General features: G+C 43.7%; 1 protein-coding gene across 11 annotated transcripts in view; it reads right to left on the bottom strand.

Moving 5' to 3' along the window:
* kmt2d (lysine (K)-specific methyltransferase 2D) overlaps positions 1-26753 on the bottom strand; it is a 239566-nt gene that overhangs the window by 23101 nt on the left and 189712 nt on the right. For 8 of the 11 annotated variants that reach the window (XM_085972784.1, XM_085972778.1, XM_085972782.1 and 5 more), the window contains 12 exons: positions 24969-25121; positions 22562-22726; positions 21309-21450; positions 19687-19768; positions 18543-18721; positions 14819-14961; positions 14375-14516; positions 12739-12872; positions 10694-11789; positions 8416-8552; positions 2446-2576; positions 993-1161 (listed from right to left, as the gene is read on the bottom strand). In XM_085972784.1, coding sequence (XP_085828910.1) covers positions 993-1161; positions 2446-2576; positions 8416-8552; positions 10694-11789; positions 12739-12872; positions 14375-14516; positions 14819-14961; positions 18543-18721; positions 19687-19768; positions 21309-21450; positions 22562-22726; positions 24969-25121 — 2673 coding nt within the window. The remainder of the gene's footprint in view (positions 1-992; positions 1162-2445; positions 2577-8415; positions 8553-10693; positions 11790-12738; positions 12873-14374; positions 14517-14818; positions 14962-18542; positions 18722-19686; positions 19769-21308; positions 21451-22561; positions 22727-24968; positions 25122-26753) is intronic. The other 3 variants (XM_085972783.1, XM_085972789.1, XM_085972785.1) reach the window with 2 other exon arrangements.

Below are 26753 nucleotides of genomic sequence, written 5' to 3'. Positions count from 1 at the left end.
TTATTTTAAGTCCACTATTATGTAATGAATTTACCCCAGAGGCTGAGGATTGCTATCCTTGTAGTTTGCTCAAGACAACTACCTTCAATTTTAAATTGGCACTGGTGTCCAGAGGCTGCAGAATCCAATGGTTGAAGTGATGCTGGAGAAGATTAGTAGGCAGACCATAGGAGAGCAATTCACCTTCTCTCTGGCCAAGTCAACCAGCAAGGAATGCTGCTCCAGCAGCTCCTCTATGTTGGGATCACTCTTGAAAACACTTTCTATTTAACCCCAATTGCTTTAGTTGTCTTGAGCTTGAAAGGTGAGCTTCACGGAAGAATTGGCTGAAAGAACTGAACTTGGACATTCTCGTCAGCCTTTTAGTAAATCAGACAAAGGGTCCCGTTGCTGAATTTTGAGCAGGTTTCAAGCTTCTGAAAGTAATAGGATATCAGAAGACAGGGCAAACAGGCGTCGTGGGTATTGGTTGCAGAGAAGAATTCATAACTATTAATATAGATCTTGAAACCAGGAGGCTACCTCAATTGGAAGTAGGCCTAGTCAAGCCAAGCCCAAGGAACCAAAAATAATGAGGTGCATTACTGGTTGAGATAGCAACACTGGTAATGTCCAAAACTAAAACTTCGACGAAAACTATTACAGAACTACTGTATGCTGCAAAGCACCACTATTTTACAGCAAATACAGTCAAATCCCAAAGTAAATATAGTGAAGAGTGCCATCGAGAGCAGAAAAAAGCACCCAAGAATGTGATCATGAATGAAACCTTATATACACATAGTAAGAGTTCACTATCAAAATGGTTATGCAAGGGCCTGATTATCGAGAAATGGCATTTCTAGATTAGATTCTCAGTCACATTCTTCCCTCCACCCGCCACTAGGCAGCTGCAGGATGGCAAACATTGAACAATTGAGAAAAGAATTTGATTTCAGAGTACACAATCTGTTTAACTGGTGATATTTCACATCTTGTTGGCGCTGACTCACCTGTATTCGAGATCGAGCCAGGTAAACATTATTTTTCCACTCAGTTTTCAGTCGGCGGTACTGAGAGGATTTGGAGTGGACAAACTGCTTGCTGTAGGGAGTGTTAATTTCTCCAGTTACTGTACTCTGAAATGCTTTTGATGTGCTGGTACTGTTCAAGGTGTGTGGCCTGTTAATGTATGTGGGGAAAAAGATGAACATTTATACTTGGACAATTTAAATTCTATGATACTTAACATTATATTTGCTATTTTTTTTTCCAATAAGAAAAGGCTCCCTAGAAGCAAAGTCTTGGTCCCAAAGGGATCGCCGTTATCTGGTCTAAAGACTAAAAATGTGTTTGAGGTATTGGTGCTCTCTACATATCATACTTTTACTCAGGCCAGTAAAAAAACAAAATTATCAAAGCTACAATTGAAAAAATCAAGATACAGGAAACTCCTTTTTATCCGGCACTGACGGGACCGGCGTGGTGCCGGTTGATCAAAAGGTCCGGATTACAGAGAGGTATACTTACCAAGGTACGAGAGCCCCGTACACGGCCACAGGTGCTGGAGTCCCGGTTACACGGCACTTGTGCGGGAGTCCCGGTTACACGGCCACAGATCCAGGAGTCCATGTTGCACGGCCACAGGTGCAGGAGTCCCGGTTACATGGCCACAGATCCAGGAACCCCGGTTACACGGCCACTAATATGAAGTAAAACTTAACTGAACCTACTCCTGAATTTTGCTGGTTAAGAGAGATTTCCGGACATTTAGGTGCCGGTTAAAAGAGAGTTTCCTGTATATCTCATTACTCCATTTTAAAATAGGCTTTTCTGACCCAGTAGCTCTGTCTAATAGCAGAATGCTGGAGTCGTTACCAGAATGTTGAATTTTTTAAATTTTGCCTTGGCTTTTTGAACTTGCCAGCTATCACTAATCATTTCTCCAGGTGCACATCACTCCACTAGATGCAGTATTATACCACACTGTGGAACACTTAACTACAAATGAGGCAAAAAAAAGGTCAAGGCTAGTGGTGAACCACATCTCACACTCCTGTTAGGCAAACATGAATGGCAGCTACAGAACACCTTGGCCCAAACTTCTCCATCCTCCCAGGTCAAGGAAGGAGTCCAGCAGGCAAAAGATCTGAGGGACAACAGGATGGGGCAAAAGAAAAAACTGAAAATAAAATTAGCACTTATGAAAAAAACTGAATTACTTTATGCTGGAGTGTTTTCTAATGACTGCAAGCCAGTGTTCTTCAGCAGGGATCAAATTATCTCATGCCTATCTTACACACACAACACACCCACAACACACACACACATTACTGCATTCATATTGGACTATAAATTCATCATCGTTTAAATTTTGTAACAGGGTTCACTTCATTATAATTGTTCTTTTTAAAAGACATTTTATTAAGTTATCCTCATAATAAGCTGTATTTTCCCTGTACCTACCGTTTGTAGTGAGTCATAATCTTCGGTTCAGAACGGGCACAGCCTGTTGGATTAACAGCTAGCGGGAGCTCCATAAGCGGGTGCCGACCATACCGGAATATGTAGTTCTGACAACTCTCTACTCCTGGCAACTGGAAGGAAAAAGGAGATGAATTCACAAAATAATTTAGAGAGTCAGAAATAGCAGATTTCAAAAGCCAGCTTTACTCCTCCACTACAGCCCTTGATATCACAACTGTCACAATGCTATCTGATTACCCATCTCATCAAGTCGTGGATGAGCTAAAATTTCTTACAGCTCAACACTGGCAAACTGAAAACATCTGGTTCACCCCTCCACCGGAGACTCCATGCCATAGCCCTCAATCCCATGCCTGCTCAAGCGGAGTTTGATAGTTTACAACCTTGGTGCCCTGTTCACCCCTGGAGTGAGTTGGAGCAGAGCAGCTGTTGAAAAGACCGCTGTACAACTGAGAGAGAGTCACCCCCAGAGTACAGCACTACGGGCTCAACAGCGGGTGACAGCAAAAACAATCTGATTTCCCAGGCCACTGCTTGGTAGACACCCCATGATTCATTGCCCACCTTTGGACTATCCCCAGATTATGCATCGGTTTTCACCAAGCACTGGGCAACCTTGCATCACCTACTACCTTTCAATTATCAAACAAACCCCACCAGTTCTGCAAAGCCCTTTTTTCTCACCCAGTGGCCATACCCTGAGCTCTCAATCAACAATTCCATGCCTCTACACGTAAAATTTACTTACTTAGGTTTTAGGCACCTCTGTATCTGCTTATGTAACAAACCTATTTGTACTGTCTCTATTCAGGTGTATATTTTGACTGCTGCATCAAACCCAAACTCCCTACCCCTGTGGGCTAGCTTCTGGCCCTCTTTACTTTCAAGTCCCATCTCCTCAAACCATACTCCTACCTAGTATTCCTTGTCATCACTCCAGGCTCAAGTGATTCCTGGATATGTCCATGGTTCACCTCTGCTCCATCCTAGGCATCCTCTTCCATGCCCACCATGGCACCCGTCGCTGTCTCTCCACAGCAGCAACCGCTATTGCCTCATTCCTGCCCAGCTCTATCACTAGGGTTAATCTCTCCAATTTGCTTCCCATTCTACTATCATAGTCCACTTCTCTGGTGGGCCCCCAAGCCTGGTGCTGCCCTCCAGAACATTTATTCCCTTGCTAACAAGGGTCTTCCATCCTGGATAAGTCAATCGACACCCAGGGACTGATGTTTTCCCCCTTACTGAAGCCACCCTGCAAAGTGACATTTTCCACCGTCCTACCCAAACTGTGGTGGTGGAGTGGCCAGGTCCTGCTGCAATCTCTCCCCTTGCATCTCTGGCACCTTTTCCTTATTTGAGCACATAACCATTCACACTCTGCCTTTAAAGTCCTGGTTGCCTGCTGCATTTTTCAAATCCAATGGTGATTTCTTTGCTAAGATTTCCAGCTTTAGTTTCTACAGAAAGCATCTTCAACAAATTGCATTCATATAGAGGCTTAAACATGGCAAAAAAGGTCTCATGGTATTTCACAGAGGCGTAATCAGACAAAAATGGACATTGAGCAGAAGGAGGCAATATTAGGACAGCTGACCAAATGCTTGGTCAAAAAGATGGGTTTTAAGGAGGGTCTTAAAGGAGAGAGAGGGTGGTGGAGAGGCAAAGGGGTTTAGGGAGATAGCTCCAGAGGCCCAGACATCTGAAGGCATGGCCAGAAATGATTGGGTGAAAGGAGGTGGGAAATGCACAAAAGGTCAGAGTTTAGAGGAACAGAGTTCAGAAGGGAGTGGTTGTTGGACTGCAGGAGGTTACAGAGATAGAGAGGGACGAGGCTATTAAGAGATTTAAACACAACAATGAGAATTTTAAATTGGAGACATCGAGCCAATGTAGGTCAGCAAGGACAGGGGCGATGGGCGAGTGGGACCTGGTATAGGATGTGGGCAGCAGAGCTTTGGATGAGATGAAGTTTATGGAGGGTGGGGGGGGGACGGGAAGCCGACCAGGAAAGCATTGGAATAGTTCAGTCTGGACATGCAAAAAGGCATGGATAAGTGTTTCAGAAGCAGATGAGCGGAGGCAGGGCTGGAGACAGGCGACGTTACATGGGTGGAAGTTGGCAGTCTTTGTGATGGAGATGGCGTGGGGTCGGAAGCTCAGCTTGGGGGTCGCATAGGACACCGAGATTGGTTCAGCCTGAGACAGTGGCTGGGGAGCAGGATGGAATCAGCGGCAAGGAGTTTGTCACGGGAGAACAAAGATGATGGCTTCAGATTTCCCAGTGTTTAACTGGAGGAAAACTGCGGCTCGCGAGAACAATCCCACTAAGCTGAACAAGGAGGAAAGGTGTTGGAGGTGGATAGTGTGGTCAACTGTGTCAAAAGCTGCAGAGAGATTGAGGAGGGATAATGCACAACAGTCAAGAGGATGTCATTTGTGACTTTGGTTAGGGTTGTTTTGGTGCTGTGGCAAGGACAGAAACCTGACTCGAGATTTTCAAACAGAGTTGCAGTAAAGATGGGCACGGCTTTTGAAGGCAACATGTTCAAGGACTTTGGACAGGAAAAGGAGAATGGAGATGGATCGGTAGTTTGCAAGGTCAGAGGGGTTATAGGCAACGTTCCCACTAAGCTGTGCAGCCGCACAGCGGTCTGGAGGTCCCGCGCAGGCCGCTCACCGGCTTCTACAGGGAGGAAACCGCGCATGCGTGAAAATATGAATGGGCCGCGCAGCCAGTTAAAGGGACCGCGCACTAAAAAAGAGGGAACATTGGTTATGGGCTTTTTTGTGTGGAAGGAGTGATGATGGTGGTTTTTAAAGGATGGGGCATACCAGGGCAAGGGGGGGGGGGGGGGGGAAAAAAGAGAGTACCATTTTAAGTCATCGTCCAGCATGCAAACCAGGAAGGGATGTTGGGTGGTCCGCAAGTTTGTGGGAATGAAGTCAAGGGAGCAGGAAGTGGGTCTCCTGGACAAGATGAGCTCGGAGAGGGCAAGAGGGGAGATAGGAGAGAAACTGGAGAAGGATATGGGTTCAGAGCCAGGGCAGGGAAGGTGGAGACTTAGCTTTGTGGGCAAGGTAAGGGGGAAGCAGCAGAGGCAGCTGAACAGATGATTTCAATCTTAGTGGAAAAATAAGTTCATGAGCTCCTTGCACTTACTGTTGGAGGAGTGGAGGGGGCAGGGGAGAGGGGTTCAAGGAGATGCTTGGTAGTGGAGCAAAGATACGGGGAGAGCGGTTATGTTTGCTCTGCAGGATGATCCTGGAGTAAGTGTGGTTTTGGTCCACTGCCACTTTTGACCTTGAACAGTTTCCTTAGTTCTGCCTATGACACCCTCGACTTCACTCACGCTCTCCCAACCCTGCCACTCTCCCTAGTACTACTCTCACTGCATCCAGAAGTCTAAAGGCAGCAGATCTGAATGCACCTGGTGCACCAATAGCTTGGTTGTCCACTGCCAAATCCACCTTGACCATCTCAAGAAATACATCATCTTGCACTCCATGGCCAAATTGTCCTGTTACTTCAAGAGCATCCTTGAGGGCAAGGACAATCCTAGATTCCTATTTTTGTCAATCAACTGCTTCCCCAGATGCCCTGCTACCCCATCTCACCTCCAATGAGAAGTGAGAGCTGCTTATGGATATCTGCATCTCAAAGATTGAGATCATCTGTGCTCCAATTCCTCCCCTGTCACTTTCCAGCCTCGCCTCCATCTCAGTCTCCACTCTGACACTAATTTCTTCCCAGCTCCCTGCACCTCCATTTCACAGGCTCATCTGATCCCTCCAAGGCCCACCTCTTGCTCCCTGAACTCCTTCCCCACCCATCTCCTGAATCAATTACTTTTCCTTGCCATAACCCTCACTGCCATCATAAATGGCTCACTTTGTTAAGGCACTGCTCCATTTTCCTCCAAAACCACTGTCAACAGCCTCCAGGAGAGCGAGGAAGGAAGCGGGAAAGAGGAGGATGGGCAGAGGTTGAGACAGCTGCAAAGAGCGCGGCTGTGGTGCCGGGGTACTGCCAGTAAATGGGCAGGCAGGCGAGTGATCGAGCAGCTGGGACAGCCATTTAACAAAACGGTGGGGGAATGTTGCAGCAGCACCAATACTATCACTAAACAGAAGGGGCTGGTAAGTGGAGCGGGCCCCAGGAGTGGAATCAGCAAAAACAGGAGCAGGGGAACACAAAAGTAAATTTCTGTGGGCCCCCAGGCCAGTACAATGGATTTATCTTTACTTACCTTTAGCAAGATGGCTCTTGTTCTCTGGGAAATGCACTGCTACAGTGCCACCCTGTTGTGAATGTTAAGTAATGCAGTTAGAATTGACAAAGGGCTGGAGTTCAGTTGATTGATGGACATATGTTAGGAACACAAACAGGAGTAGGCCGTTCAGCCCCTTGAGCCTGATCCTGTTCCTATATTCAATTAGATCATGGCTGTTCTTTAACAACTCCATATCCCTTGATACCCTTACCTAACAAAAATCTATCGATCTCGGTTTTGAAATCTCCAATTGTCCCAGTATCCACAGCCTTTTGGGGGAGAGAATTCTAGATTTCTGCTACCCTTTGTGTGAAGAAGTGCGTACTGGTTTCCCTCCTAAATGGCCTGGTTCTAATTTTAAGATTGTCACCTTGTTCTTGAGCCCCCATCAGGGTAAATAGTTTCTCTGTATCTACCCTATAGAATCCTTTTAACATTTTAAACACCTCGATCAGGTCATCTCTCAATCTTCTAAATTCAAGGAAATACAAGCCAAGGTTATGCAACCTGTCCTCATAATTCAACCCTTTTAGCTCCGCTATCATTTTGGTGAATCTGCGCTGCACCCCCTCTGTTGTGTATGTAACCGTTTACCTTTAAGGGAACTATAGAATGTAACCGTTCGCCTTTAAGAGCACTACTTTAGGGTGGCACTATCTATTGGCTCATGTATACTGTAATACCGATAGTGACCACACCAGTATATAAGGGTTGTGATACGTTAACTAGGGCAGAATCGCCCGAGCCTCTGAATAGTAAAGACGTGTTTTATTTTGTTAACAGTGGAGTCTGTGATTATTTATAATACAACCCACAGACTTAACACCCTCCAAGGCCAATATATCCTTCCCTGGGGTGCGGTGCCCAAAACTGAGTGCAGTACTCCAGATGGGGTCTGACCAAGGCGTTATACAACTGAAGCACCACTTCCTCACTTTTGTATTCCAGCTGCCTTGAGATAAAGGCCAACATTCCATTCGCCTTATTGATGACTTGTTCTTTGTGTCCCTTGTTGTTTTCTATATTTCTCCGTCTTCTGAATTATCATTTTTCCTGGCATTTGTGCAAGTCACTTCGCTTTAGCGTTATACTGCGTCTTACCAGAGTCTTGCATCTTTTGCACCCAGAGTGTTTGCACTGCCTGCTCGCCCTTACTGCTATCCTTTCTTTCAACTGCTGTAATATTGTCTTTTCCCGATTTCCCTGTCCTTTCTAAAGGCTGTATAACCTGGAACGTTAAGCTCCCCATGGTAGTCAGGTCTGTGCAATGGCTGCATCGTACCCTTTGAGCTGAATTTGTGACATATTAGGCTAGCACATTAGGTGGCTTAATATTATGCCCACAGCAATATTATTAGCATGTTGAGATCAATCACCGTTTTTAGTATACAATAGGTACAATCTGCAGTTTATGACCACCTTCGCTTGCAGATTTATATAGTCCAGTTCTCCCCACTCATTCACCTGACCATTTCCTGTGACGTTTAATAGTCTTCACAGTGGAGGGGGATTAACTGTACAGCTAGCCATCAAAATACACCTGACTTTAAATCGTCGTTACATAAGGTTACAGATTAGGTATGTAACAAGTTATATTTTAAAACCAGGAATTTCTGTCAATTTTATTTTTGCAGCTATTTCTGTATTTGGAGCCTTTATTTATTTTTTTTCTTACCGACTCTGCAATCCTTAGGACAGCATGGATAGTCAGTCCAAACATGTCCTCTCCTTTAATATAGTCAGGAAAAAGTCGTAACATGTCTGCTTCTTTCCGCAGTCGCACAATTGGTTCAAGAATTCTGTTCCAAACGCCTGAGAAAAGAGGGGAATAAATGGAAAACATAAGTGGGATACTTAAAGTGCATTTCCAACATTACAACAGTGACTACACTTCAAAAAGTATTTCAGTGGCTGTAAAGCGCTTTGGGATGTCCGGTGGTCGTGAATTGTGCTATGGAAAGTTGTGGCTCCACAACTGAAGTGTCAGAATTACTAAATTCCAAACAGAAGTTTATGTATCCCCCCCTCCCCAAATCGAGTTATTCTCTCCTGCTGGCTGGTGAATAGACCAATTCTTGATCTGGAGAATAAACCACCAACTCGTTCCTAAGCCTCTGCTAAGGTTGCTCTTAAGCTAGCCACTTGGAGGTATAGGAGCAGTGTGTGGCAACTTGGCAGGTGCCTGCATTTAGTATCTCCCAGATGACTTAAGAGATCAGCAACACAATGTCCTGAGATGTTATGGGCATGAACCTCTGCTGTGCTAACAGTGTCACAGAATGGATCAACATAATGCATCACCAGGTTGCCTACAAAGTCACACGTGAGAGTTCCAGGGCCACAAATCACTCCAGTTCATTTGTTTCGATTGAGTGAGTTTCTTCTGATTTTCTGCCAGGCTGCTGAAGATTCACTATGAAGGCTTGGGGAGGAAACACAGTGACTGGCTAAGCCCTGGAATATGATCTGCCTCATGCTTGGAATATTGTTTAACCACACACAAATTAGACTGTCCACACCCCAGGGGAACCCTCTGAAACACACTGCCATTAAGAGCTTGGCACCATAAAGGGCCACACATCTCTGACCCATGACATAAGCGCTTTGCTTTGGAATTCCATTTGAAAGGAGGTTGCAGCAAGGACTTGATTATAATGAAGAGACAAAAAGCCTAATATTTCCCCGAACCAGTTCGGGGTGGTGAGAGTACGCGGGGCAGGACTGCTGCCTGCCACTTTAGTCTTGCTATGATTTTGCCCCAAATCGTTTGAATAATGGGGTGAGCACTCCAAGGTACATTTGACTGATAAGGCTATAGTAAGCCAAACTCAAGACAGCATTGGTGATTTGGCAGGAAAAAAGAACACATGAAAGTTTTGCTGAAATAGTAATAAACTCAAACCTTGTTTGCAGACTAAAGACTAAAACAAAAGCAAAGCTGATAAATGATGATTTTAACTTTTTCGGTTGAGAGACAACAGAAAGATAAGCTGCCAATGACAGGAGAAACAGAAATAACAGCGCAGTCTAAAACAAAGCCGTATTACACAGCATGGGAGGGGGGGATATGTGAAGAGATCACCTGACTATGCATGGTGGTGCTGTAAATGACTAGCTGCATGAGGAGATTGAACTAAAGAGGAAGAATGCTTATTTCCAATTTACTAACAATAATTAGTTCAACACATTAGAATCATAGAATAGTACAGTACAGGAGGCCACCATTCAGCCCCGAGTCTGCGCCAGCTCTTTCAAACAGCAATCCAGTTAGTCTATCTAATTAGGGCTGCATATTTCAATCCCATACATTGAGAAATCACAATGCAACAGCATAAACTGCCTCTAAAGCTACACAGGATGACAAACTAAAACTGAGTGGAAGACAGGGTACTGTATTCAAAGTGACATGGCAAGTCACACAAGAAAACCAGCGAGGTGTAGAATCATATAGAAATTTACGGCACAGGAGGAGGCCATTTGGCCCATCATGTCCGTGCCAGCCAAAAAAAGAGCTATTCAGCTTAATCCCACTTTCCAGCTCTTGGTCTGTAGCCCTGTAGGTTACAGCACTTCAAGTGCATATCCAAGTAGTTTTTTAAATGCAATGAGGGTTTCTGCCTCTCCCACCCTATCAGGCAGTGAGTTCCAGACCCCCACCACACTCTGGGTGAAAAAAGTTCTCAACTCCCCTCTAATCCTGCTACCAATGACTTTAAATCTATGCCCCCTGGTTATTGACCTCTCTGCTAAGGGAAATAGGTCCTTCCAATCCACTCTATCTAGGCCTCTCAATTTTGTGCGTAACTTTTATGTTGGTAATGTTAGCCGGGAGGGAGGGGTGGGTGGGGAGACCCAAGGATTTATGCCACCAGCTTTTAAGCTGTTGCAACATCTATAATCTTTTTGTGCAGTAACCAATTATTTATCCTGACCATCGTGTGGACTGCTCTTACCTTGTGGGGTCCAATCAGTAACAATCAGATCCTCATGTCCTTGCTCAATAACCTGGATGCCAAACTCTGGTTTGCCATTAGTATCATTGATGGTGCAGTGGTAGCAGCAACGCTTGTTAGTGTATCGCATGCTCCAATAAATACGAGATGCTTCATATCCAATTGGATAAAGAGCCGTCACACTGTGGAATTCCTGCATCTGATGGGGGAGCAACTGGCCAATGGTATGGAAGATCAGTCCACCAACCCTGAACATGTGACTGCGTTTGCCACGCTGTACAATGCTGGCAATCTGCTTCACCTCATCTCTCTGAATGTAGACGCGGCGGTAAACAGCAAAACACCTAATTTCCTGCTCGTTGGCGCCTTTCAGTTTGTGCTGACTGCAAAGCATGGTCTTGTCCTTAAAAAACATACAACGGGCACGGATAGCACAAGCAAAATGGTAGGTGTTTGGGCATCGGACCCGATGGCAACCTGTAGTGGCTCCAGTCTTCTGACAAAAAGCACACTTTGTGGTGAGTCCTCGGTGGAAAGCCACTTCCACATTTATCAGTGCCCCTGCCTGAGTCTCATATACTTCAGAGGACCACAGTGCACAGTTTAGGTGGACCCACAAATCCAAGTCAAGATTCAAGAGTCTTGCAGGCCCATCTGTTATTCCATCACCGTCTTCATGACAGAAACAACACCTCCTAGTGTCCTTGGGCATAGGGTCTGGTTTTAATGATGTCCCCAGTTTCTGAATGAGCGCTTCAATTTCATGCTGAGACACATGTTTAAACTTCCCCTTGTGAAATATGACTTTAAATTCCAAACGTTTCCAACGGATCCCCCTCCACCTCTTCATTTGTGGCTGAGGTTCCTCAAACTGCTTTTCGTCCAGTGGGAGAGGGTGCTTAATCTTTGGTGACTCAACTGGTGGGTCAGGTTTACTTGACTCTGCTGGAGTCCCAGGTGATGATACACTTGGGGATGAAGGTGGTGAGCTCTCTGGTTGTATTATAGGAAGTTGGTGAACATCGAGGATAGACATATTATTACTATAATGATGCACCACAATTCTTTCTTTCGTTGGACAGTCTGAGGAAGTTTCCTGAAAAGAAAAAGCAAATATGGCCATTATAATGTACTGAAACAGAAACATTAGTTATCAATATATTCTTTAAAAATGACAATCAATTCCCTTACCAAAAGAACTTTACAAATTGCATCACCCAAAACTCCATTCCCCAACATCCTACTGCACACCAAGTCCCACTCCCCATCACCCCTGTTCTTACCAACTTCCATTTCCCAACTAATTGATTTCAAAATTTTTGACCATATATCTGCAAGTGCCTCCATGGCCTTGCTTTTCCCTACCTCTACAACCTCCTTCAGCCTTATGTTTCAGTCAGCACCCTCTACTCTTCCAACTCTGACCTCCTTTGCATACCGGATTCCCTCTGTTCCTTCTTTGGCAGCACAGCATTGAGCCGCCTTAGCCCACACTTTGCTCTCCTTAAACCTTTCCAACTTGCTACTGTTCTCCCCTCCTGCAGAAGTGTCTTTAAAAGCCATAATAACAACAGAACAATGCTGGAAAAACTCAGCAGGCCAGGCAACATCCGTGGAGAGAAATTAGAGTCAACGTTTCGGGTCAAAACCCTTTGTCAAGACTTTAAAAGCCATGTTTGTTCACCCCGCTCCCCCCTCCCTGGGTTTGGTGTCCAGTTTTTTCCCCACCCGTGAACAACATTGGGACATTTTATGTTAAAGTCACTAGGAAAATGCAAGCATAAAGAAATAAGGGCGAGTAAGACCATAAGGCCCATCAGTGATCATTCTGTCCATCAGATGGTGTGACCTTATATACCACCCTCCATAATAACTGGTAATGTCACCTCCTGGGGGAAGCAAACTAAAAAAAGGAACAGTGGCTAATTTCAGGAAAACTGGGATGATGCCCATGATGCAGCACTACATATACTTAATTACCCCTTCCCCCATCAAACACATCCCAATATCCACAGGGAGCTCTTTGGCTGGGAGGATGTACATACCGGTGTGGCAGTTGCCAGCTCCTCCCCTGGTGTCTTAAGAGTAGAGCCTGGTAACGTGACATCATACTGTTTGAACCAATTATGTTTTTCCAGCACCAGTTTCTCCAAGTCCATTGGTTCTTCTTTGGAGGCCACTAAGAAAACCAGAAAAAAGTTAAAACCACCAATGATAATCAACGAGTGTGTCAGCTGTGGCTCAGTGGGTAGCACCCTCGCCTCAGAGTCAGAAGGTTGTGGGTTCAAGTCCCACTCCAGAGACTTGAGCACAAAAAGCTAGGCTGACACTCCAGTGCAGTGCTGAGGGAGTGCTGCACTGTCGAAGGTGCTGTCTTTCGGATGAGACGTTAAACCGAGGCCCCGTTTGCTCTCTCAGGTGGACGTAAAAGATCCCATGGCGCTATTTTGAAGAAGAGTAGGGGAGTGATCCCCGGTGTCCTGGCCAATATTTATCCCTCAATCAACATCACAAAAACAGATTTATCTGGTCATTTACATATTGCTGTTTGTGGGAGCTTGCTGTGCGCAAATTGGCTGCTGCATTTCCCACATTACAACAATGGCTCCACTTCAAAAGTACTTAATTGGCTGTAAAGCGCTTTAAGACGTCCGGTGGTCGTGAAAGGCGCTATATAAATGCAAGTCTTCCATCCTAGCTGGTAAAAAGGTAAAAATGTTGATAATCTAACTGTAAGTATGGTTGTTCTTAGTTTTTTAATTTAAGTTCGACCCCAAGATACTAATAAATAGGCAGTAATCTAAAAGGGAAAAGCCACTGGAGCACTGTCCCTTTAATGTATAGTGCTTACAGGGCTGACACGTTATGTGGTCCTGCCCCACATCGCCTCTATATACAAGCCTTATTTTGAAAGTGCACTTAAGTTCCTTTGAAAAGTTGGTAGGGGCACAAAGACCAGGTTGATATGAAGTATTAGCAACACATGCAACTGAAAGAAAAGTCCGTATCTACATCAAGAGGGACATGCAGGAAGGGAGTATATGTGTGAAATGTTGAAATTCATTTAAAGATTAAAATTACAATCGTTGGTTTGGGCCAACACATTCTTCCTCATTCATTTAATCTCCATAATCAAAAAAAATGCTGAAAAGTAGAGGTGTGCTCCTCCAGGAACATGTTGAAGTCAACATAGCCCATGATAGTTTTAAGGCACTTGCTTTCTTGGGCTGTTTTGTAAAAAAAAAAAAATATGCATTAGTTCATAGACTTGCCTGCGCAGCTATCAGTGAGAGAAATCTGCTGCACATTGGCACACAATTATGTGGCAAAACCCCATCTAATGGAAACGTAGGATAGAAAGAGCTAATTTCCAGACATTAGCACCTCAACTTACAAGGTGCAAAATCAGTTAAAAAGTCAGTTACTTTGTTTACTTGAAAAGTAATGACTATAACATTGACGAAGTCCTTGGGCTGTTACTTCTCACTTACGGACAGATTGGATCTCTCACTGTCCATGGGCAATATCTCACCCTGAAAGCCTGACTGTTTCATCTAAAAGTTATATTTGTCAGTCTGCACAAAACACCATTCTGAAAAGGGTACATCAAGCTCTTGTAAACTGATTCCCAGTGACAAGTATAAATGACTTTCTTCTGGAGAGGTACAAAATTACACATACCTGGATCAGGGACTTCCAATATGGATTTTTTCCCATCGGGTAGAAAAGAACGTGGACTATCTGGAACAGACGTAACCTCATAGGAACCTGGGATCTTCATCTGGAGCAGCTGAGCAAAAGCCGTCATCATTCTGTTTATATCCTATAACAAATACAGTAGAAATATAATAACATGCCATTGAGAACAAGCTTATAAGTTTCTACCATTTCCCTATCTTCTTTCTTTGTACCTATATTTTTTCATCCCAACGATGTGTTTTTGAAGTGTCAATGTGTGCAAAATTCTCATTACATTTTGTACCAGAACTCCCTGTAACAAATAGGGGAAAATTTCTTCATTTTGTGTTATACAATTTTGAAAGAAGTAGAGTTAAGATGGACACTGACTTCCATGAACCAAACTCAAAATGGAGACCAGAAATTAGTTTTAAATTATATATTTACCTTGGCAGCAGTTCCTGAGACAGTGAGTGTGACTGCAACCTGGTTTCCTTTACCACTCTTCCATGGGCCAGAGAAAGATGCACCCTTCTCAGTATTTTCCACAAATGGCTCTATATTTACAAATGGCTTTGTATCAGGAAATACTAAAGAGGAAGCAAGTATTAAAAAAGACAAATTAGTAATTCAAATGAACAGAAGAGTGCACTTACCAACCAACAGACATCAAATAATACTGCACATACTTGTTTCTGTTTTTTTAAATGATAAGATTACCTAACTTGCAGGGTTGTATTTAATTATTTGAATGGACGTATCCTCCACATATTGCAAGAGTAAGTCCAAATTTAAAGGCGTTTTGATGATCATGTAATGTTGCTCAGATGTGATCTCATAGAATAGTACAGCACAGGAGGCGGCCATTCGGCCCATCGAGTCTGCGCCGGCTCTTTCGAAGAGCAATCCAGTTAGTCCCACTCCCCTGCTCTTTCCCCATATCCCTGCAATTTTTTCTCCTTTTGAAGGCTACTACTGAATCTGCCTCCACCACCCTATCAGGCAGTGCATTCCACATCCTAACCACTCGCTGCGTAAAGAAGTTTTTCCTCATGTCGCCTCTGGTTCTTTTACCAATCACCTTAAATCTCATTATCAACCCATCAGTCATTGGAAACAGTTTCTCTTTATTTACTCTTATCTAAACCCTTCATGATTTTAAAACATCTCTATCAAATCTCCTTTTAGCCTTCTCTGTTCCAAAGAGAACAGCCCCAGCTTCTCTAGTCTATCCACGTAACTGTATTCCCTCATCCCTAGAACCATTCTAGCAAATACTTCCTAAAGTGTGGTACCCAGAATTGGTCACAATACTCCAGGCTGGGCCGAACTAGTGTTTTATACAGGTTTAGCATAACTTCCTGGCTTTTGTGCTCTATACCTCTATTTATAAAGCCCAGGATCCCATATGCTTTCTTAACTGCTTTGTTAACCTGTCCTACCACCTTCAAAGATTTGTGCACAAGCACGCCCATGTTTCTCTGTTCTTGCACTCCCTTTAAAATTGTACCGTTTAGTGTGTCTGGTCTCTCCTCATTCTTCCCCCCCCAAAATGTATCACCTCACATTTCTCTGCATTGAATTTCTTCTGCCACGTGTCCGCCCATTCCACCAGCCTGTCCATGTCGCCTTGAAGTCTATTACTATCGCCCTCACTGTTTAATACACTTCCAAGTTTTGGGTCATCTGCAAATTGCAAATTTCAAAATTGTGCCCTCTACCCCCAAGTCCAAGTCATTAATGTATATCAAAAACAGCAGTGGTCTTAGGACTGACCCTTGGGGAACTGTATACCTCCCTCCAGTCCAAAAATCAGCCATTCACCACAACTGTTTTCTATCCCTGAGCCAATTTTGTATCATGCTCCTACTGCCCCTTTTATCCCATGGGCTTCAATTTTGCTAATAAGCCTAGTGTGTGGTACTTTTGAAAGTCCACATACAAAACACCAACTCCACTGTCCTCATCCACCCTCCCTTTCTGTTACCTCATCAAAAAACTCAATCAAGTTAGTCAAACACAATTTGCCCTTAATAAATCTATGCTGGCTCTCCTTTATTAGTCCATGCTTGTCCAAGTGGCTGTTAATTTTCTCCCCAATTGTTGTTTCTAAAAGCTTCCCTACCACCGACGTTAAACTGACTGGCCTGTAGTTGCCAGATTTATCCTTCTCCCCTGCACACTCATTTTCATCAAGTACGAGGACTCATGGACCTGTCACTAAGATCAAGACCATCCGTTCAGCTGCCTCCGTCGCATCCCTCCCTTCCCCTAGCCCACCGGGCCAAACTTCCCCCCCGCCCTATCCCTCTGCCCCTATTCCTTTGACCACCTCACCTTGTTCCACCTCACTCACCTCTCCTTTAAATACCCCATTCTCTACCGCCCACCCCAAGTTTTCCACTGGGATATCCTCACTCATTTCCTCCCTCAGCGACTCCTCATTCTTGGTGTTTTCAATCTCCACCTTGACTCACCTTGTCCTCTCTTCTCTGGGTTCACTTCCCTCCTGACCTCCCTTAATCTCTCCCTTCTTATAAAATCTCCTATCCATATACACGGCCACCCCCTTGACCCTGCTACCTCATGTGATCTCTCTATTCCCATTGTCTCAAATCATAAACAAGGCCATCTCTGATCACTCTCTCATATCGCTCACCACTCACATACCCCCTTCCCTCTTCTAACCCCACTTCCATCGGCATCTGCCCCTACAAAAACACTCCAACTCCCAACTGGCTAGCTTATGGCCTGCCATTCACCACAATACTTCTGCAGATAAGCTCAATCACTCCCTCATCTCTGATATTCATGCTCGTCTCCAGTAAAACCCTTACTCTCCCTCACCCTGGTCATTTCCCCGGTACGTTCCTATTTTCGCTCTCAAGTCCAGGGATCGCTTACTTGAATGTATCTACCGCACAACTGGTTTAGCCATTCAAGCTAGGCCTGGCTGGTCCACATCAAGCACTACTGGTGCCGATCTCCTCTGCTGAAATTGCTCACTATTCCAGGATCATTTTGGAATGCAAAGATAACCCCCATCTTCTTTTCTCCACCATCAACCGTCTCCTTAAACCTCTATCCCCTTCACCCTCATTTCCAGCAAGTACGAGGACTCATGACTTTTGTCACTAAGATAAAGACCATCCGTTCTGCTGCCTCCGTTGCATCCCTCACTTCCCCCTGCCTAACTTCCCCCTGCCCAACTTCCCCCTGCCCAACTTCCCCCTGCCCTATCCCTGAACCCACATCTTTCTGTAGTTTCTCTCCTATCTCCCATGCCTTCTCTGAGCTCATCGTTTCCATGAGACCAATCTCCTGCTCTCTTGAGTCTATTCCCACTAAATTGCTGACCACCCAAATGCCCACCCTTCCTGGCCCCCATGCTAGCCGACATTGTAAATGGGTTCCTCTCCTCAAATATTGTCCCCCACTCTTTCAAAACCACCATCAACCCCAACCTCAAAAAACCCACCCTCGACTCGTCTGTCTTTGCATACCACTGGCCCATCTCCAACCTCTCTTTCCTCTCCAAAGTCCTTCAATGTGTTGTCGCAAATCCATGCCCATCTTTCCCACAACTCCATGTTTGAATCTCTATCAGGTTTACGCTCCAGCCACAGCACTAAAATGGCCCTGGGCAAAGTCACAAATTACATCCTCTGTGACCTCATCCTGCTCAACCTGTCTGCAGCCTTTGACACAGCCAACATCTCTGCTCCACTGCCTAGCTGAGTGGGACTGCCCTCGCTTGGTTCCACTCTTACATATCCAATTGTAGCCAGAGAATCTCTTTCCACTCCTGCACCGTTACCTCTGGAGATCTATCCATGGCCCCCTGATCTTTCTCAACTACATACTTCCCCTCGGCGACATCATTCGAAGGCATGACATCAGGTTCCACATGTACGCCGACACCCAGCTCTGCCTCTCCACTACCTCCCTCGACCCCTCCACTGCCTCTATATTATAGTCAGCCTGCTTGTCCGAACATCCAGAGTCCTGAATGACCCGCAACTTCCTCCAATTAAACACTGGGAAGACCGAAACCATAGTCCGACCCCCTCCCCACCACAATTCCATCCCCTTTGCTGACCACTGGCTCAGCCTGAGCGCTTTCAAAAAATGACCATTGCTTGAACAGCAATTATTAATTTCTCACACCAACCTGGGATGCAAGCTCCTGGAATTATGGGAATCACAGGAGAAAGGGCACGGTCCAATGACTCTTCCTTAATTTCAGTCAGCAAGGGAAACCTGGAAGTTTCCTGCCCGAGCACACTTTCTGGCGAGGATGCTGGCACAATGCTGTCTGGAGTGTGTCTGTCCTCTTCCATCTCTGCTCTACTGTTGAGAAAGAAATTACAACTCAACTTCTTTTGGAGGATTTAAAACTACTGCAATATCCTGGGCTGCAGGCAGAAACATATACAGGTTGGACCCCGGTAATCCGGCACCCTCGGAACCACTGAAGGTGTCGAAAGTCACCACAAACACCGCCACCACCTACTCCTCCTTTTCCTGCTGCTGCCCTCCCTGTGCCGCCGCCGACCCCGGGCTCCATCACTCCGCCGAGCCGTCGGTGATGCTGCGCGGTCCAGGCGCTGATCCTGACCCGGCGGCGGTCCTGGGACCCGAGCCGGACCCATCCCAGGGAGGGAATGTGACAGCAGGACCTTCCTCATGCCGGACCACTGAAGGTGCCGGACCGTCGGGTGCCGGATTACCGGGGTTCAACCTGTACTGTAGATTTTCATCACAAGGCTACGAGACCTTGCCTCTGAACTTGTTCTTCAATCACACTCCATCTTCACATTCACTAAAGGAGTACGTGCTTTGGCTGTTTTAAGGTTAAACTTCAAGTTTAAAACATTAATACCTTTTAATAATTCAGATTTTTTTTTTTTTTTTTTTTTTAAATGTACACAACTTCTAAATGCTGTTCCCATTTTTAAACATGCAATCTTTACTCAGATAAACTGGGAAATGAAAGCATAGGAAAGGAGCACTTTGACATAACGGCCCTCTTATTGTTGATCTCCGTGTTTTTAATAAAATTATATTTACCCAGTAAAAATTAATTTGGTGACCTATTACAGGGAAGAAAGTGCAATGCTTTTGCACAATGTGCTAGAATTGCAATGTCAATTTGCTTTGTCTTCCACCTTGTGTGTTTAAATAGCTGAATGATTTTAGTGTGCTAGGCAGCAAAGCTTTACACTCGTGGAGTAGAAGACCGAAAGAAGGGCAAAGCTTTCAAGAAAACGGGTAGAATTTTAAAGAAGGAATGAGCGGTAGTTGCGAATAAAAACCTTAGCTCCTCATTTTGGTTGTGCGGCGGTGTGGGCAAGGAAGCCAACATATCCATATTCTTCAATTCTGTTGTCAGCAGATCTGCGATGAAGTAGAACAAAGATAGCATTACTCCGCAATGGGCTATATATAAACCAAGCGCAACATTCAACCGTTGTTCAAACTAAACCTGTGATCCACATAGCATACCACTTGCATGTCAGAAATTAAACCCAACATGGCAATATGGTGGATCCCACTGAAGACCAACTCTGATCAAGCACAATCACGTTCAAAGACATTTCAGTTTCACTGCACCTTATTTACTATAACACATATTACATCCCTATTTTAAGATCAACCTTTATGAACTAGAATTTCAGTCGAGAGACACTTCAAAATTAATCCATTGTCTTTCAATACCAGATTGGTTTGTCAACAGCTTTGCACTCAAGTTTCAGAACCTTAAAGGTAACATTGGGGAATATATTTTGGAAATACTTTGTACAGCATTCAAGTTTTCTTTTTCTTAGTAATTCACGTGATGTGGGCGTCGCTGGCAAGGCCAGCATTTACTGCCCATCCCTAATTACCCTCGAGAAGGTGGTGGTGAGCCACCATTTCAGGGGCAATTAAGTCAACCACATTGCTGTGGGTCTGGAGTCACAAAGGCCAGACCGGGTAAGGACACCAGATTTCCTTCCCTAAAGGACATTAGTGAACCAGATGGGTTTTTACGACAATCCGGTAGTTTCATGGTCACCATTACTGATACTAGCTTTTTAAAAAAAGATATATTTGTTAATATAACACTTCGACAAAGACTTTGATAATTTTGTCTCAACGCCTGTGTATGCCTCAAAGCACATCCTGAATAGGTGGGCATAACAGAACAGGAGTAGGCCATTCAGCCCCTCGAGCTATTCAATTAGATCATGGCTAATCTGTATCTTAACTCCAGTTACCCACCTTGGTTCCGTATTCCTTTATATCCAATTCCAATTCCAATTCAAAGGCATTTCTTATCTTACCAAACAAAAATTTGTTCATCTCAGTTTTGAAATTTTCAATTGACCCCCCGGGCGCAACAGCTTTTTCGTGAAGTTCTAGATTTCCACTACCCTTTACGTGAAGAAGTACTTCCTGACACCACCCCTGGATGGCCTAGCTCCAATTTAGATCACCTCTTAATCTACTATACTCAAGGGAATACAAGCCTAGTCTAGGCAACCTGCCCTCAATTTAACCCTTTTAGTCCCAGTAACATTCTGCTGAATCTGCGCTGCCCCCCCTCCAAGGCCAATATATCCTTCCTGATGTGCGGTGCCCAGAACTGAACACAGTGCTCCAGATGCCATCTAACCTGTAAAAGGGCAAGTAATTGAGAAAATATTTACATGGGATTTATAACTACAAGTTGAACGGTTTTTTATGAACAGGTGAGATTGTATGCAGCCGAGAGTTATTTTCTTTCAGTTACAGTGAACCCATTTGTTTTTCATAATTCTATGCAGTCAGGATACACACCTGTGAGTCTTGCTCAGGGTAGGCGTTGGCCTAAATCTAAACACTCCTCTGGACAGGGTTAGATCAAACCACTATATATTGTGCCAAATAATTCTGTTCTAACAAATTCTCATACCCTTCTGTCCTTCGAGTTCTTTCTGCCCTTCAGTCAGCTCCTCAGAAGTGGCCAATCCGTTCACCAGTTTCTGCTGGACAGAGGGAGGAGGGGTGGGAGGCAGCGAGGAAGGTGGGGTCGGTGGGTTACTCAGATTGTTCTGCTAAAGAATGACAGAAAATTAATCCATTGAATTCTAGAGTATTAAAATAGGCATCCTTGTCTTAAAGGCCATTCATTTGCAAGTGTATCTTTCTTTTGTGAGGTACAAAGTGGCAAATATCTGTAAAATAATCTTCCACAAAAATGTACAGAACACAACAAAACAATGGCTAATAAAATGAAGACTGCATTGTGAATTAACTTGGTCTGAAATATTTTCTAAATCTCTACCAATTTACTAAATATTTTACCAGCAAAGGTCCTCATCATGGATTTACTGTTACACTTTTGGGATTATTTTTGGGTTCAGCATCTCAGACCACTCCTGTATGTGGGCCTTTACTCACCTCACTATGTCCCAGACAGTATTTTCACTTGCCCAGATACCTAAATAAATTAGTAGCGTGCCCGGGGATTGAACAGAGAACCGTATTCACTTTTTTGGCTTACTGGTTTTATCACATACCTACATACATGATCGTCTCTGATTTTGGAAGGCAGCAGAATACACCTAACAAAACTTAGCTTTAGTAACTTAGGCTTTAACCACCAAACAAATTAATTAAGCAGTAAATGAATAAGCAATGACACAGCACAGATTTTACAGTAGTTAATAAATATAATTATCTCATTAACTAAGTAGAAAACAACAAACAACTGTAACTGCTGCACTAATCTTTATATTCTTACGTGGTGGTTCTTTCCCTTTTCTCACCATTCAAGGAAGCTACCTGGGTTGGCTATCACTCTTCGAAGCTTCAGACAGACAACCAAATTAGAATCAGCAAGGCTGAAAAATACTTTCCAGAAAATCACCGGGACCAAACAAATGTAAATAGCTTGTCCATTGAATTAAAAAAAAAAGCTGCCAAACAAATATTTCAACAAATCCTGCAAGATGTTTGCATTTGAACTGAATGGCTTTGCCTCGCCTTTGGATACTTGGCTGAGACAATACAGTTCAAATCTCTATCATTTTATCAGAATATAAACTAGAACATGTTTTTCTGAGTGTAAAACTGGTCTTTAACCCCTTATGTACTGTGACATAATTCAAGGAGGCAAAACTAGGCTAAACCAAGACATAAATGCTTCATTTTAGTCACATTTACCTTGTAGAGAAGCTGCGAGTAGTAATCTGGAACACTGTCTAGCACTGCATTCCCAAATGATCCTTTCAGTTGGTTCTTGCTGTTGAATGGACCGCTCCCAAATGGAGGAAAGAGACCAAAGTTCACCTCAATGGTCGGTTCCACCAAAGGAAGGAGGGAGAGTTGCTGGGGAGGGGGGGAAAAAAAGAGAGAAAATAATGGCCACACAGAGAAATACACCAGCAACCTTGCAAATAATCTGTAACTTCACTGAAGACACAACCTTTTCAGTAGGGCCAGTAGTGAGTACATTTTAATTCTGAAAAGCAAGAATTATGTTAGAATCATAGAATGGTTACAGCACAGGAGGCCGCCATTTGGCCCGTCGAGCCTGTGCCAGCTCTCTGCAAGAGCACTTCACAGCTAGTCCCACTCCCCTGCCCTTTCCCTGTAGCCCTGCAAATTGTTTTCCTTCAGGTACTTATCCAATTCCACGATTGCGTCTGCCTCCACCACCCCCTCTCAGGCAGTGCATTCCAGATCCTAACCGCTCGCTGCATAAAAAAGTTTTCCCTCATGTCACCTTTGGTTCTTCTGTCAATCACCTTAAATCTGTGTTCTCTGGTTCTCGACCATTCCGCCAATGGGATCAGTTTCCCTCTATCTACTCTGTCTAGACCCCTCATGATTTTGAACACATCTATCAAATCTCCTCGCAACCTGCTCTGCTCTAAGGAGAACAACCCCAGCTTCTCTAGTCTATCCACATAACTGAAGTCCCTCATCCCTGGAACCATTCTTGTAAATCTTTTCTGCACCCTTTCTAAGGCCTTCACATCCTTCCTAAAGTGCAGTGCCCAGGATTGGACACAATACTCCAGTTGAGGCCAAACCAGTGTTTTATACAGGTTCATCATAACTTCGTTGCTTTTGTATTCTATGCCTCTATTCATGAAGCCCAGGATCCCGTATGCTTTTTTAACCACTTTCTCAACCTGCCCTGCCACCTTCAATGATTTGTGCACATATACCCCCAGGTCTCTGTTCGTGCACCCACTTTAGGATTGTACCCTTTAGTTTATATTGCCTCTCCTCGTTCTTCCTACCAAAATGTATCACTTCGCACTTTTCTGCGTTAGTCTAAGTCATCAATATATATCAAGAAAAGCAGTGGTCCTAGTACTGACCCCTGGGGAACACCACTGTATACCTTCCTCCAGTCCAAAAAACCGTTCACCACTGCTCTGTTTCCTGTCACTTAGCCAATTTTGTATCCATGCTGCCACTGTCCCTTTTATTCCATGGGCTTCAACTTTGCTGGCAAGCCTATTGCGGCACTTTATCAAACGCTTTTTGGAAGTCCATGTACACCACATCAACCGCATTGCCCTCATCAACCCTCTCTGTTACCTCATCAAAAAATTCAATCAAGTTAGTTAAACACGCAAATCCATGCTGGCTTTCCTTAATTAATCCACACTTGTCCAAGTGACTGTTAATTTTGTCCCGGATTATCATTTCTAAAAGCTTCCCCACTACCGAAGTTAAACTTGACTGGTCTGTAGTTGCTGGGTTTATCCTTGCACCCTTTTTTGAATAAGGTTGTAACATTTGCAATTCTCCAGTCCTCTGGATGTTGTATGTCATTTTTGTGAAGTAACTTTTCTAGTGTGAAAATATCACTCTAGGATGTCACAATAACTTTTACAGCAGCATCTTCATGGCGTTGCAGTCTTCAATGTGTTATTTCTCCCCCCCGACCTCACCATAACTGAACAGCACACGTTAATTATCTCTTTCAAGAGTGGTTGTAAATGGATTGCTACCAAGCCTCTGCCGTCACACATTTTCAGCCAAATGGCCTGGATTAAAATGGAAATCCACAAGGGGCATCATAGCCAGGATGTTGCAGTACAATGAAGGCCAGCTACTAAATGAATCGAGGGACCAAAAGGAGAGAAAACATTTGAATTTTATTTTGCCGGGGGTTGGGGGGGGGGTGATCGGAAAACTAGAAAAAAAAGCTAAAAGTCAATGAATCAGAATCTCTACAATTAACATCTACTCGCTGATGGACTCTGGGGACATGGTTACTTTCTATGATTTATGGCAACATTTTTAAAAGCCTTCAACAAGTAGCTGACAGATTCTCTGCCCATTTGGGCAACAATTTACAACATGAAAAGCTAGAAGGGTTATCAAAGAATCCATAGCCCCATTTGAAGCACCCAATAGCAACTCAGCAAATGGATTAAGTAAGGCAAGTGGGAGCTGCTGTTAAAAAAAAAATCAAGCACATTGGAATTCTTGCACTCCACGTAAATATTAGAGAATTTTCAGAATGTGAGATTGTTATGATTCTACAGTACAATCTCAGTCCGGAGTTTCTAAATTATATCAAGAGTTATTTAAAATCATACGCTGGTACCTGTTGCAGCTGCTTCATAAGGGCATCTGTACTTTTTATTCCCTCATCCTTTTTACTCTTCTTCCGTGAGTTGGTGCCTCGGTCAGCTGCTTTCTGTGTCCTTTTTGATTTCGGGCCCAAGTTTTTCTTGCTAATTTCCTGAAATTCCTTTATCTTATTTTTTTAAAAAAGAGTAAATTAAAAAGAGGAACAGTTTTTTTTTACATCTGCTCATTTCTTTTTTCATGAATCAGTATAAATGAAAAGCGGGCAAAATAACCCATGATATCCACGAGTCTGACTTCGACTTTGGATTTTGATGCCCTGCGCACAACAGTATTTCTGTTGGATATTTTTCATATTGAAGTAATTGATCCGTGTTAAAATGGCATTTCTTTCTATTGGCCAACATAAGCAAAACTATTTAAAAAAAAAATCACACCTCAACATTTCCTCTCAAATATTCCAATGCACTCGAACAAAACCCATCGATATTCAATTGTATACAGGTACTCTAAATGATGTGTAGAAATGTGAACGATTTGCACAAGTTCATACAATAGCAGTAGACTACTGAATGAGATCCCAAACCCGGGGAGAGAAAAGTCAACTGCTTTGATTTGCCATTTCTATACTTACATTTATTTAAAATAGTTGGAGAAATTCACTATAACTATAATTAAAAGTACAATGTACTGTATGTGAATGATTACTGTCAAGTTTTTTTAAAAAACTGACCCCAATGTAAATTTAAAAAATGTATTCTCGTGATGTGGTGTCGCTGGCAAGGCCGGCATTTAGTGCCCACCTCTAGTTGCATAAGAGAATTGGTGGTGGGCCTTGTTCTTGAACAGCTCCCTATTAGGAAAGGAATTCCAGGATTTTGACCCAGCGACGATGAAGGAACGGCGATATATTTCCAAGTCAGGATAGTGTGTGACTGAAGGGGAACTTGGGAGGTGATGGTGTTCCCATGCACCTGCTGCCCTTGCCCTTCTAGGTGGAGGTGGTCACGTGTTTGGGAGGTGCTGCCAAAGAAGGCTTGGTGAGTTGCTGCAGTGTATCCTGTAGATAGTAAACACTGCAGCCACGGTGCGCCGGTGGTGGATGTTGAAGATACCATAAAACAAAAAACACATCAAGAAAGCCGCAACCTAAACATGAAATAAAGTCAGATTGCAAATTAGGAGTATACAGTCTATTCCGCTTAATTCAAAGGCTTAATTCAAGTTATTTATTAATTCAAATTGAAATTGTGCAAAACAGCTTCTCTGCCGTTTTATTTCAATTGCTTAATTTGAATTATTTGATAATTCAACTTTTTTTTTTGGAGCAAAAGCTGACTGATTTGATGAAAATAGGTTGTATGCTAATGACTGAACAGTTGCACTATTCGGACCATCAGGTTTTTGGTGCATTTAAAATAGTGCCATTTGTTGTTTAATTTAAAGCTAGAGATTTTAAATGTGGGAAAGGAGGAGCAATTTATCAATTTTAGGTTCACCTCTAGATAGATTCCAAATACAACAAAATATGGTAACCTATCCAACTGGAAAAATTATGAGTTCTGCCTGTCCATATACTTCATGGCTGGAATCCAAAGGACTCCTTGGTGTGTTAAGAGCCTCCGTAAGCGGACAACTTGTGTTCTTTTTTGTTTTTCCCATTTTCTCCCAAAGGTACTCTCTCATGCTGGGGTAAGGTCCACAGGCAGCCTACCAGCAGGCTTTTTGACTGCAGAAGGCATCATAACCAAGCCAAATCCTGTTCTGACTGGACATTCACATACATACATACACTGTCCGG

This window comes from Somniosus microcephalus, chromosome 33 (genome assembly GCF_052327205.1).
Source record: "Somniosus microcephalus isolate GS21.2 chromosome 33, FLI_Smic_1.0, whole genome shotgun sequence".
In the NCBI taxonomy this organism is placed as follows: Eukaryota; Metazoa; Chordata; class Chondrichthyes; order Squaliformes; family Somniosidae; genus Somniosus; species Somniosus microcephalus.
The sequence above is the reverse complement of the archived record's forward strand: the minus strand, read 5'-3'. Positions and strand labels throughout refer to the sequence as shown.